The sequence below is a fragment of the Bubalus kerabau genome, chromosome 1 (assembly GCF_029407905.1).
Source record: "Bubalus kerabau isolate K-KA32 ecotype Philippines breed swamp buffalo chromosome 1, PCC_UOA_SB_1v2, whole genome shotgun sequence".
In the NCBI taxonomy this organism is placed as follows: domain Eukaryota; kingdom Metazoa; phylum Chordata; class Mammalia; order Artiodactyla; family Bovidae; genus Bubalus; species Bubalus kerabau.
Window position 1 is genome coordinate 95,326,492 of NC_073624.1, and position 14,279 is coordinate 95,340,770.

The window sequence follows — 14,279 nt, forward strand, 5'->3', positions numbered from 1 at the left end:
TGGTTCCCCCAAACTAGAGAAGGAATGTCTGCAGTTGGGACACCACCAAGAACTCCCCACCAGGCTCCTGGAGTGTGGCCCCATCCTCCCCCTCCCGGCTCCCCACTCCCACCTCTCCCAGTAGCTCAGTTGTCCCAGTGCTCAGAGAATAAAGGAACAACCAGATCTCGCCCAGTCAGATCCATACGATGGACAATAGAGAGTAACTGTCTGGGTTTCAGAGGAGTAGTACTCAGCCATCCTGTAGAAGGGCCGGCCCACATGGGACAGGATGGAAGAAGTCAGTTCAGCGGGGAGAAAGGCGTCCAGAGAGACTCAGAGGCCAGACGTAAACACAATGCATTTTACTGGCGACAGAACGGATGGGCAGAGGGACCTGTGTGTTATATACATCAGAACTGTGGTGACCACTGCACCCCGGGAGGAGGCCCCAAGGGCAGCGAAGATGGTGGCTGAGGCCACACCTAGACAATCACAGGCTCCAGCGGGAGCCAGAGAGAGAGTCTGAAATTGTCCTGGCTGCTCTTGCTCGGGGATCTGGATGCTTGAAGGACATGAGGCCCCGGTCTTTTAGCCCCAAAAAGCGGCTGCTGGCGGGGACTGGAGAGGGGAGAGGCAGAGGGGTGGGAGGGCGCTGAGGAGGCTGCAGAGGTGAGAACTGAGGAGCGGATGGGAACGACGGTCGGCGCTGGGGCGGCTGCGGTGCCCTGCGCGGTATTTTATCTGGAGGTGCGCTGGGAGGACTGGGAGAACCTGACGCTGCCGCCCCGGCTGCTGCCTGAGCCGAGGCCTCCACCGCTGACCCCAGAGCGAACCCCGGAGCCAGAGCCGAATCCGCTGCTGCCGCCGCCGAATCCACTGCTGCCACTGAATCCGCTACCGCCTCCGAAGCCGCTGCCGCTGCCGCCGCCGAAGCCGCTGCTGCCACTGATTCCGCTGCCGCCGCCGAAGCCGCTACGGGCGCCGCCTCCCACGCCGACGCCACCTCCGTATCCGCCTCCGAAACCACCCGCGGAGGCGGAGGTGGTGCTGCTGCTGCTGACCACGGCTGCAGGGGAGACCACAGACGGCGATCAGCTCCCAGCCACCACCTCTCTATATCATAACGATTGAGAGGCGATCAAGGCGGCTTTGAACCTGATGATTACTGTTTTGCGTTCTGATGTGGTGAGGTGTTCACCCCCTCAGTGTTAAATCAGTTTGAATTTTCCAATGGTTCCTTCTACACACTGTCAACTCTTGAAGAACCCCCCATGGAGATTATCCAGAATTTCTCCTCCTATTAACAAGCTCCCTATTAGATATCCCCCCACACTCCATATAGTACTGTTAATAGTGCTCTGAGCCCAGAACCATTACCAAAGCATATCTGCTGCCCCTTCTGCCCCCCAGAAAACGTGTCCAACCGCCATGGAAATATTGTTTAAATTAGGGACTGTCGCCTTGAATTAGTACAGATATTTCAGAACCAATTCTCACTGTCACGGTTTCTTTGGCTACTTACAGATGCTAACAGCACTCGGGCACTCTCCAGACATCCTGTATGAGAAAGCAAGAGAAGGCTAGCTCAGTCACAAAGCAAATTTCCAACAAGTCCATGAATGAAAGTGACAGCAACCAGAACAGAATTCAGCAGCCTGGCACATCAGTACTCTTTCTCTACTGTTCATGGGCCAACACAGAACCCCTATGCGCACTGGTTACCTATGCACTTGGCCATCTATGGAGGGCGTGAACTGGCAAAGGCAAGTGGTTGCCTATAAGCCCTGTGCCATGTGGGGGCCTCTCTCTATAACAGGCCTCCTCCCCATTCCCTTGGTCACTTATCTGGCCCTCAGCATGTGACTTGGGGCAGGAGAAGCAGGGAGATGGCAGTAAGAGGCTCACCTGCACTCCTCGCCCTCCAGTAGCTTGCGGTAGGTGGCGATCTCCACATCCAGGGCCAGCTTGACATTCATCAGCTCCTGGTAGTCGCGCAGCAGCCGGGCCAGGTCATCCTTGGCCTGCTGAAGGGCGGCCTGTAGCTCTTGGAGCTTGGCGTTAGCATCCTTGAGGGCCAGCTCCCCACGCTGCTCAGCTTCAGCAATGGCTGATTGCAGTTTAGCAATCTGGAGCAGGGGGAGGGAGGAGGAATGATGAGCCTAGTAGGAGGGTTCTCTGAGTCTTAGATTAGATTATCCCAGAGCTAGTCAGTCAATCTCACCCCTTCCTTAGCACCTCTGTCTGTCTTCATGCACGGAAGACAGATGGATGGCTGTGGCTTACCAGCCATCTAAACTGGCTTTGTCTTTGAACTCCTTGAAGGCCAGTGCTGCCTGAGATGACCCCAGAAGTCCCCGCCCCCAGACTAGGAGTTCTGAAATCCTAGCCCCCACCCCTCACCCATCAGCCTAGACACCAGCATCCGTGGCTGTCCCACCTGCTTCTTGACATTCTCTATTTCAGCCCGCAGCCTCTGGATCACCCGATTGAGCTCCGAGATCTCACTCTTGGTGCTCTTCAGGTCATCCCCATGCCTGCCAGCCGTGGTCTGCAGTTCACCCAACTGGAGAATAGAAGGGACAGTCAGGTGTTGATGCAGCTTTGCCTGGCGTGTTTCTCCATCCCTAATGTTACCCAGCCAAACTCGAGGTACTTAGTAAGCACTGTGTTTAAATGACATTGAATTATGTTTCTACAGGGACATCTCTGAGGCAGCAGGGAAGAGAACACCTGGTTTGTTGTTCTCCCACCCCTTGATCCCTGAGCAAGCTGCAGTGGGTTCCATGTGGTCTGGCAAGGGACAGTGGAACCACTTCCCCCTAGGGGGCAGCACTTTCTGTAACTGAACAACCTTGACAGGATGTCTCCAAAGAGGAGAATCCAGAGGGGCCACCCAATGGCCACCACCCAGCCATCCCGTGGACCACAGCCTCCCTGGGACCTTCAGTGAATCCTCTGAGAGGTGCCTGGATCTCACCTTGGTCTGATACAGGGCCTCGGCCTCGGCCTTGCTCCTCTGGGCGATCTCCTCATACTGGGCCTTGACCTCGGCGATGATACTGTCCAGGTCCAGGCTGCGGTTGTTGTCCATGGACAGGACCACGGATGTGTCACTGACATGGCTCTGCATCTGGGACAGCTCCTGCCAACGCAGAGGGGCCTGTTCACTGTTGGGGCCTCTACAGCCAGCACACAGAAGCCCAAGAGTCTCCTGATCAACGGACCCATCTGCTGAGTCAGCTTGGAAGGTGGATCGGCTCCGCCCTGCCTGCCAGCCTCTCAGAGATCCCATGCTTGCAGTTCCTCCTGGGGAGCCCCAACAAGAGGCCTTATCTCAAGGCTCAGTCTTCCTGGGCCTTACCTATCAAATCTGAAAATATCTCACTCTCTCTTGCCCCCTCTTAGTAGGAAACATCCTCACCATATCATAGAGGGTCGTCAAGAAATTGATCTCATCTGTTAAGGCATCCACCTTGGCCTGAAGCTCCACCTTGTTCATGTAGGCAGCGTCCACGTCCTAAGAAAGACAGATAAACACTTAAAGGCCTTATTCCTCCAAAGAATGCACAGCAAGCTGCAGCCACAGCAAGACCCGTACTTGTCCAAGGCTGGTCTCCACGTGAAGGATTCACATCAAGGGGGTGGCGGAAGTTCAGTCCTACTCAAAAGCTAAAAAATGAGTGAACTGACTCCTTGAGGCATCTCTCCAGACTAAGATGCACTTGGCTTTTATTTTTGGTTCCAACTGCTTGAACTTGGCAGCTCTGTGGCAGTGGAGTAAGGATTCCCCACAGCCCAGATGGAAACCAGTGCCTACAAGCCCTAGAAACCTCACACTACAGCCCTTACCTTCTTCAGGGTCACAAATTCATTCTCAGCAGCTGTGCGCTTGTTGATCTCATCCTCATATCTGTAAGAGTTAAAAAGAAATCACTGTTTGCAGTATGAGGTAGTCAGAAACGTCACTGTTCTCTGAAACTCTGAAAGTACCTCTCTTCTGTCCTCTGTCCCCCTCCCTCCCCTCTTAAATAAACACACCCTCTCACTGTCCCCCTGTTAGTTAGAAGGACCAACCATTCCCATTCATTCAGGCAGACTGTCTGGTTTTAACACAGAAAGTTCCAAGTCCTGGGAACCCCTCCATCCCCAGTAGACTGGATGCTTGGTCACCACCCTGTGAGTCGTCCCAGCATCCTTCAGATCCTACAGCCAGGATCTTCCCCAGCCTGGCTCATGATAAGGTGCTTCTTCAGCTCTAGCCTTCTAATTTTCTTAGTAAAGGACTATCCTTTAGGAAAGAAGGTGAGGAGGAACCCAATGAACCAAACTGTCCTCTATGAAGATATAGGAAAGTGGGCTAAGTGACAGCCCTCTCAGTGGGCAAAGGGAACGCAGTGAAAGCTGGGATTCCGAGACAGGGTCCCCCCAGCATCTTCCCACATGCGCCTGTCACTCACTTCTTCTTAAAGTCTTCCACCAGATCCTGCATGTTCCTCAGCTCTGAGTCCAGGCGGCCTCTCTCCCCCAGAATGCTGTCCAGGTAGCTCCGCAGGGAATTGATGTAGTTCTCAAAAAGGGACTCGAGGTTATTGGTGCCTGTGATGGGATGTGTGCCCTGCTGCTGGAGCAGGCTCCACTTAGTCTCCAGGACCTTGTTCTGTTGCTCCAGGAACCGTACCTGGAGTGCATTTGAGAGAAGGAAACTCAGGCAGCGCTTGGAGCAGAGGGGCCTTGCCTTGGGCAGAACTGGGTGTCTGCATCTCCCCATCTCCCTACACAAAGGCCTAGAAAGCTCCTTCTGTGGCTGGAGAGGGTATGGTCAGACAATCACAGCAGTCAGGCCATTGAAGATGCAAGACGGCTTCCTTACAGAAGCAGGAGAAATGGGAGGGGAAACTGGAAGTAACCCCTGCCTGGAAGCGAGAGACGTGACCCTTCAGTATTCCTGGGGACTTCATGATTCTAGCCCAATTTCAAAAACATAGAGCATACTGCAAGAAGGTGCTTAAACCTCAACAGCATTGTTTACATCTAAGACACCATTGATGCCCCACTGATATTCACTTCAAAGGATGTGAATGGCTAGGAACTGACACAGTTGAAATGCTACTGTCATCGTTGTGACAGGAGAGAGACAGTCAGTGTGAGCTACCCTGCTCTGGAGGTCCCTGAGCACCCTCCTCTTCCCGATGAGGTTGATTGGGGTGCAGACTGAGTTTCTAGGATCTCAGCAGCCCCTTGGGACTCAGGTTCTCCCTTGAGCCTCTTAAATTCCTTCACTAAGGTGCCTGCCTCCTTTGCCTGGCACATCACCATAGAGAAAAGAGGCCTCCTGGAAAGCCCCAGAGGGCAGCTCATGTTTGAATAGCCCCCAGTTCTGGGTCAGACCCTTGCCTGTCAGAGGCCATGACCCCCACCCTGCCCTGCCAGCTCTACCTGCCAAGGCTGGATAAGGGGTGGGAGCCTTGAGCAAAGAGGCAGACAAACAGGACTTGGGGATGTGGGGATCCAAATAGGGGACCATCATCTTTCCCAATCACATGACCACATCGGCAGGTTCATCAGCCCTGAACATCCTCATAAGAGCCAAGAATGCTGCCTAATCCTTCCCCTCAAGCCTGGACCACTCCAGATTGATCCTAAACACTGTATGTAAATATCAAACTCAAAGTCTCCAACCTAGGAATGGGGGCCACATCAGGGCTTCCTCACCTTGTCAATGAAAGAGGCAAACTTGTTGTTGAGAGTCTTGATCTGCTCCCGCTCTTGGGTCTTTACTTGCCCAATCTGGGGGTCAATCTCCACATTGAGGGGCTGCAGGAGGCTCTGGTTGACAGTCACTTCCTGGATTCCCCCAGGGAAGCCACCTGGACCAAAGCCACCAGGGCCAAAGCCACCAGGTCCACCAAAACCACCAAGTCCACCAAAGCCACCAGCTCCTCCAAAGCCACCAGCCCCACCAAAACCACCAGTTCCTCCAAAGCCACCAGCCCCTCCAAAGCCACCAGCTCCTCCAAAACCACCTCCCATTCCTCTACCACCACCAAAGCCCCCTCCATAACCACCTCCGTAGCCACTCCCAAAGCCACTGACACAGCTGCTGCGCCCTCCTCCAAAGCCACCAGCCCGGGAGCCGGCCACACTGATGGAGATGCTCTTATTGCCACCCAGGTTGTAGAGGCTGCGACTGCCAAAGCCACCTGCTCCGCTCCGGAACCCAAAGGCCCCTCCGCCGCCTCCCCCAGAGCGGGCCACACAGCTCATCCTGCTACTGCCAGAGACCACAGCAGAGCGGCCTGAGAAGCCCTGGCTCCCGCCGCCAGATGTCTTGCGCACTTGTCTGTTCATGGTGAGCAAAGTCGATGAAGGGAAAGTGCAAGAGTTAAGCAGGGCCACTCAGAGCCAGAGGAAGAGAGAAGCAAACTGAAGACCTGTGCAGGATAAATCCCTTTATATACATCTAGGAGGCTGCTGGGCTCAAACGAAGGAGAGATAATTAATCTCAAGTAGTCATGGGTTGGGTTTGCCTTCCAGGCAATGTTAGTTTTGGGCTACTAAACACACCTTAAAAATAATCTGAATTGGTGAAAGTGCTAAGGTGGCAGGCTTACCTGACAGGGGGAGGTGCCTGACTTGGCCCCGTGCTTGGGCATGGCCACCTCCTAGCTTTGTCTGGCAGGACCCAGGAGGCACACTAATCTGTCTACTGGCCAGCTGTCCTGGGTCCTGCCACAGCTGGGCTCAGCTCTGGAAAGGATGGAGTGGAAGGTGGGTTGGAGAGGTTCTGGTTGTCTGGGTGGTGGAGACGGTGAAGCCCACCCAAGGGCTCAGGGAAATATCTCAACAGGAGGGGTGATACAGTCTATTCCTCAGACTGCACATGGCCACGGAGCACCCACTGTGTGCCCAGCTCTGTGCTGGATTTGAGGATGAAATGATGATCTCTCCTCTTCCCTTCCTGGAAACAAAGCCCAGAAGCATCACAAAGCTGCCTCTTGGGTTCCCCTGTCTCCTAAGCTGTGGTTCAGGAGGCGGTAGCATTTGGATTCACAACTCTTCTTGAAAAAGAGGAGGGAATTAACACTCTGTGCTTTGATAAGCCGTCAGCAAAATTCAACAAGCCAGTTCATTTTGAAAACTTCCCAGGAAAGCCATACACTATTCCCTATCTTCATAACATCTCTAAAGCTTCCTTTCTTGCTCCCCTCATTTTTGGCATCTCCCTGGTTTCAGTCCAAGACCCAGACGACTGGAAATTCAAACATCAATTATACCACAAATGTGACACCTATTGACAGATGACCTAACTCGTCTCAGGCACTGCATGAGCCACTGGAGACAGACACAGGAGCCGTTCTCTGTGTCGGAAGGGGACAAGTGCTCCTGGGGGGGTCTATGGCCTCAGTGTCAAGACACCCACCCCCCACCCCCATCCCCAGCCTCAGGAGTCCAGGCCCAGCAGGGCCGCCAGCACAGTCGTACGTGTCTGACTCCAAAAATCTGAGAATCTGCCAGTCTAAAGTTTTTCAGAGGCTTAGGGACTGGGCTTGGCTTGTTCAAGAGGAAAGCCTTCCTGCGCAGGTTTGGAGCCTGCCAAGTCAGCCATGGATCGCTCCAGCACGAGACTTTTTCCTTCTGTCTGCTGCACAGATGGCCCTGCTACGGGTGTGGCCTGTGTGGCCTGGGCAGGAGCCTCCTCAGAATGGGGGAAAGGAGAGAAGGACAGTGGATTCTTCAGCACTCACTGGGCTGGGCTGGGGATGGCCCACATGCGAGGAAGTGATACTCTCTTCAGTGGCCTGATTCTCCCATCTGTCCTCTCCCTACTTCGTTACCTCCAGGCTCTGCAACATCGTGGTCCCTCCCGCAGAATGAAGCCATAAACTTCAGGAGCTTACAGTCTTGTCAAAATACTGGACCTCTGGTTCTTAGCACAGCACTCTGCCAATAATAGATGCTCCTAAAGGTTGGTTGGTTGAGTGAATGATCAGTCACTCAATGGAACAATTGATGAATGAATTAAGCCTGTTTGCTGGATTAAAGCCAAATAAAACTAGTCAAAGTTTAATTGAAATCCCATTACATAACGTCCTGGAGAAGGAACTGGCAACCCATTCCAGCACTCTTGCCTGGAAAATTCCAAGGACAGAGGAGCCTGGTGGGCTACAGTCCATGGGATCACAAAGAGTCAGACACGACTGTGTGACTTTCACTTTCTTTCTTTACATAAGGTAGTCCAAGCTAACAGAGATGATCTCAACATAAAGAATCCAGACCTCTTGAATTTGGTGTTCAGATATAAGAAAATATATGTGCAAATGAGTGGCATCTCCTCTCCAGTAAAAAAAATTAAAAAGGCTCTAGAATCACAGTATCAAGAATCAGTTGAAGAATCCATCACAGAATCACGTTGAAGTTGACTGGGCCTTTGAGTCACATAATCTGCCTCCCACCCAGTACTGGGATTCCCTCTGCAACAGGTCTGACTTACACCCCTCATCTTCCACAATTGCTACCCAAAGGATTATTGGCAGGAAAAATTAGCTTAGGGCCCAGAGGGTGGCTGTACACACACCCTCCTCAGCTTTGCTCCCTCAGAGAAACCAGAGTTTAAAAAATGAACCAAACTCAGCGCTGGACTAGCCTCTCCCCATGACTAACCATGACCAAGGCTATTTAAATTCTCTGTGTATCAGCATTATTAACCGATAAAGATGGTCAGTAGTCTCTACCCTTCTGGTTCTCATAGGATAATAGATGGATGAGTTTTATGAAACGTATAGCAAAAATTAGGTTATATTTTTTTCTCTCTTAGTGTTTAACTGTATGTACTTTAGAGCCCAATAGACTCGGCTTTGATTTCATTTTTTTTAAGTATAGTTGATTTATAATGTTGTGTTAATTTCTGCTGTATAGCAGTGATTCACCTATACATATATATATATACATTCTTTTTTAAATTCTTTTTTTACATTATGATTTATCATAAGATATTGAATATATTTCCCTGTGATGTACAGTAGGACTTTGCTGTTTATCCATTCTACATTTAATAGTTTCCATCTGCTAACCCCGACTTCCCAATCCGTCTCTCCCCTGCCCCCTCCCCTATGGCAATCACAAGTCTGTTCTCTGTTTTGAATTTCAGCTTTGTCTCTGTGTGTCTGTGAGGAAATTCATTAACCTCTCTGTGCCTTGGTTTCCTTATCTGTAAAGTTAAGTTGCTAAAAATACCTCTCTCATAGTCATCGTCACATCCAGAAAGTACCTAGCACAGTGTAAGTGCTCAGTGTCCACTGATATTCTTAGCTATTTTTGTTTACAAATCACATGGAGAATTTCAGCTTTCATACCTGTCAAAAGAATCAACCCAATAAAGTAATGATTCCATTTGCTAATTAACAGTTGAGATTCCCCAGGGAGTGTGAGAACAGTATGGGGCCAGATAGCTAGACCCACATCAACTCCATGATGAGATGCGAGGAAGCAGGCCTCAGCTTCCGGCCCAACAAAGAGAAATCCATGAACCAATAAGAGACGTGACATGGACTCTCCAGATCACTATGTGGTAAAAAGAATGGTTTCCAAAGAACTCGCAGTGCAGAAAAGCCAAACATTATAAGACTGTGCAAAACTAAGTCCCAAGTTAGAGTTGCTTTGAGAGCATGGAGAATCAGAAATGCAATGAAAAAGGGGAATTGCATGGTAAGGCTTCAGGAAGAGACATGAGCTGAAATTTTCAAAAAGGGCAGAATTTGCTAGACAGAAGGAAAGACATTCCAACCCAGTTGGTCATGAGCCAAGGCTCAGCACGAAAGCAAGCATGGTTAGGTTCAGGACCTGGTGACCTGGGTAGACTTTTGTCATCTGTGGCTACACAACATCTTTGAATGTCTTCCCTTCATTTTGGTCATTTCCCACAGTGAGATCCCTACCTTCTCAGGGTAAAATCCAGGAAACACATTCCCAGACTCCTTTGCAGCTAGAAGCCAGGCCTGTGGCCTGGAATCTTTCAATGAGAGACACCCTCGTGACACCTAGATTCTGATGGAGACATCTGAGTCCTGATGGACAGAGGTGGGGGCTTCCCCAGTGGCTCTGAGGTGAAGAATCTGCCTGCAGTGCAGGAGATGCAAGAGACACAGCTTCAATCCGTGGGTTGGGAAAATCCCCTGGAGGAGGGCATGGCAACCCAATCTTGTATACTTACCTGGAGAATCCCATGGACAGAGGGGCCTGGCAGGCTACACTCTATGGAGTCACAAAGAGTTGGACATAACTGAAGTGACTGAGCACACATCCACACACGGACAGAGGTGAAGTTTTGTTACTGCCCCTGCGCATCATTGGTACAGCAGCAATGGTCATAATGTTTGCTCCAGAGCTGCCTCTAGGGGTGGCTGGACATGGTTCCAGGCCGTAGAACCCCCAGAGAGGCCATGAGCAACAATGTGCTTTAATAAATTATTTTCTATTTACATCCCAGGCAGAATGGATGCTCATATATGCAAGTATGAGTGCTGATCAATACAGGGATGAGACAGACCTGGCTAGAGCAGAAAGGGATTGTAGAAGACATAGGGGATGTGGTTGAGACAGGATGGAGGGCCCGTCTTTTGTGCCAAAGAGAATGAGGCTGCTGCATGACCAGGTGTGGGGCCTGAAGTGAAGCAAGATACCTTTCTGTCCCACACTGGGGCAGATAGAGCCCACTGATCCTAAGTCACATTTTTCATTCCTTCAAGGGAATTGCCTTGGAGAGGGATCTTTGAGAAGGAAAGTCACAACCACCATTGCCATCAGATCTAGAAACTCTCCAACAGGTGGTGGAAGAAATGGGAAAAGAAGTTTAATCTATTTTCTTTTTTTAATTGAAGTATAGTCGATTTACAAGGTTGTGATCATTTCTGCTTTACAGCAAAGTGCATTTAATCTATTATTCTGCACCCGGGATTGCAGAGAAGACATTGTCCACTAGGGGACGGGGAGCAAAATAGGGATCGGGAGTCCATTAGCAGGACAAGGGTGTCGATTCTGATTGGAGAGTCACCAGGGATGCAAATGATAGAAGAGGAGGAAGCAATCCATGAGTTGAAATTCTTGATGGTTGGGCTCAGCCCTCCAGGCTTGAGAGACCCAGTAAACATTTTGAGAAATCAGAGTTGGCTTACACTCATTTCAGCACCCGGATTATGAAGCTTAAGTAAGTAGCCTAAATACCTTCTCCCTAGAGAGAAGAGTGAGTCACTGTGTTGCAATGTATAAAATCAAAGTCTCATAGGGCTCTGTAGCCAAGAGGCCAGCCAGTCCGTGCCTCTACCTCAGGACAGTCCCGCATACACAAACACACACATACACATGCACACAAGCAGCCTATCCTATTCAGAATGCCCATGGAAGGCAATTCGTCAAATCTTGCTTGCCTAGGCCAGCCAGGCACCACCGTCACCCAAGGAAGATCTTCTTAGATCTAGCTTTAATGCCTTCTGATCCAGTGGGAACTGGACTCCTCTTCATGGGATCAGTGAATTTGGAACCCAACCCTCTCTGGAACTGAAGGCCCCTTTTAACATCAGAAATGATCCTGACCTTCAAAACTTATATTTTCAGTATCTTTTGAGAATGTATTTTTTTACTATGAATTCAGCAATACTTTTAAATAAAACTGCATCTTATAATCACATACATTTGAAAATGGTAACACATATATATGAAGACATAGTGTTTATCCCCAGGTGGCACCGGTGGTAATGAACCCGCCTGCCAATGCAGGAGACATAAGAGATTGAGGTTCGATGTTTGGGTCGGGAAGATCCCCTGGAGGAGGAAATGGCAACCCACTCTGGTATTCTCGCCTAGAAAATCCCATGGACAGAGGAGCCTGGGAGGCTACAGTCTGTGGGGTCACAAAGAGTCACAACTGAAGCAACTTAGCACATACTGTTTATTCAGTCTACAAATGTTTGTGTACATGTGGATGCTCAGAACCCTGACAGTAACCCAGCAGCCACCCTAACTGAGGCCTGTCAGCCTCTGGTCTCAAACTCCTGCCAACCAGACTCTTCCTCTGCTGGACAGCTCTGTCCCTGAGACAGGCTCATGGTCCCCCGCTGAAATGCCCTGCTGGACTGTGACCCTCCACGCTGCTGTCACAGCCAGGCTTCCTTCCTCTGTGTCCATCAGCATCTGGTCCTAGCAGGCCTTCAGTGTGGCCTGAAGTGGAATGGATTTGCTCTCATCTGGCCTTTCAGAGTAACACAGACTAGCTTCCTTGGTTTCTGTATTTTCTTCCAACATTAGAAAATACTGTTGAATTTCCAGAAACTGTCCTCTCAGTTACATATCCCCAATTGCTTCTCCCGATCTTCAGGACACATGGTTTCCCTTCACCCCATTTTGCTCTTAAAATCATGGCATCTAAATAATATAAAATAATCAGAGGAGGGTAACAACCTATAATGGAAAAGAATCTGAATCATTTTTCGTTACACTTGAAAGTAACACAACATTGTAACTAACTTCACTTCAATTTTTAAAAATCAGGGCTGGTATAACATGCACTGAAACCCTTAGGGGGACACTTTCTGCCTGTGATGTGGGCACCGCTTCTTCCAGTGCAGGGGAAGAGTCTCTGCCCTTCTTTAGCAGTCGGCTCCTATCGATCCTGAGCCGGTGGAGGGGTTAGACGTGGGCTTTACCATGAAAGTCAGGCCATCCTGGGTTTGAAGCCTGGCTCTGCCTCTTACTCTCTTACTGTGGGATCTGAGGCAAGATCACACAGGAAACCTTCTAGAACCTAAGTTTCCTCATCTGTCAAATGGAAATAACAGATTAATCTGCCATAGCTGTTGTGAGAATTGAATTAAACAAGGTATGGCAAACATGAAGAATGCGGCCTAGACATTGTTAGTACTCGGGGGACCCTGGCTGTTACTTTGTATTTGTCACTTTATGCCACTTTGGGGTGTACTTCTGTCCTAATACAATAACACAGTCTCATCTGTTGCTCTGGACAAATCATAGGTCGATTCAGCAAATGGACTGCTCCTGTGATGACCCAGGCACTTCATTTTCTCCATGTTTCCGATTTCATATTCTTCTTTCTCAGATGCAGAGCATCAGCCCCAATCAGCCTGCCCTGGGGCTATGAATCTTTATTGAACACTTGCGACTTTCCAGTCACTGTGTTCAGGCACCGTGAAAGCAGTGATGAAGTTCCTGCTCTTCTAGAGCTCACATGCCAGCAACAAACAGACAGTAAAGAAGTAAATACAAGGGCTTCTCTGGTGGCCCAGGGGTTAAGAGTCCACCTTGCCATGCAGGGGACACAGGTTCAATCCCTGGTCGGGGAACTAAGATCCCACATGCCACAGAGCAACTAAGCCCGGCCCAGCAACTACTGAAACTGCGTGCCACAACTAGAGAAAAACCCCACATGATTCAGCAGAGATCTCACAGGCCACAACTAAGACCCAACACAGCTGAGGACAGTTTCTGGAAATTCAACAGTATTTTCTAATGTTGGAAGAAGTACAACTAAAAGAAGTACTTATAAAAGAAGTAAGTACACATTATACCAGGCTGTGAAAAGTGCTATAAAATAAAGGCAGCAGAAAAAAAAAGTGGGTAGACATGAGAAGCGGAGGAGGCAATGGCACCCCACTCCAGTACTCTTGCCTGGAAAATCCCATGGATGGAGGAGCCTGGTGGGCTGCAGTCCATGGGGTCACGAAGAGTCGGACACGACTGAGCGACTTCACTTTCACTTTTCACTTTCATGCATTGGAGAAGCAAATGGCAACCCACTCCAGTGTTCTTGCCTGGAGAATCCCAGGGATGGGGGAGCCTGGTGGGCTGCCGTCTCTGGGGTCGCACAGAGTCGGACACAACTGAAGTGACTTAGCAGCAGCAGCAGACATAAGAAGGGTGCTATTTCATTGAGAGTGGTCTGAGCAGACAGTTGAGTGTGGTGAGGTGGCAAGGACATGCACACACCTGAGTAAAGTGTGCGCTGGGCAGAGGAAAGCACATGTACAAAGGCCCTGAGGCAGGCAGGGGAGGAGTGTGTTGTGGAACAGCGGGGGACCAGCAGAGCTGAAGCAGAGTGAGGGAGGAGGACAGGCATCAGAGATGAGTTCTGGGGCTGGGGGTGCGGGGTGGGGAGTGGAATCCCATCACACATGTGACTTTGACACACTAAGACTTGCTTTTACTCTGAGAGGCGAAGCCCATTGAAGGGTTTCAGCAAAGGTCAGCTACAAGGTGACAGATTCTAGGGGTCAAGGGGGAACTGATGA

The 14,279-nt window shown here is 50.2% G+C and overlaps 1 protein-coding gene across 1 annotated transcript; it reads right to left on the minus strand.

The window, feature by feature from the left end:
- Nucleotides 1-334: 334 nt before the first annotated feature.
- Nucleotides 335-6,330, minus strand: KRT3 (keratin 3). The gene is made up of 9 exons (XM_055566370.1): nucleotides 5,695-6,330; nucleotides 4,440-4,660; nucleotides 3,832-3,892; nucleotides 3,404-3,499; nucleotides 2,960-3,124; nucleotides 2,420-2,545; nucleotides 1,888-2,108; nucleotides 1,505-1,539; nucleotides 335-1,048 (listed from the first exon to the last, which is right to left on the minus strand). The coding sequence occupies exons 1-9, from the start codon at nucleotides 6,328-6,330 to the stop codon at nucleotides 720-722; spliced, it is 1,890 nt and encodes a 629-aa protein (XP_055422345.1). The 3' UTR covers nucleotides 335-719.
- Between the last annotated feature and the right edge of the window lie 7,949 nt (nucleotides 6,331-14,279).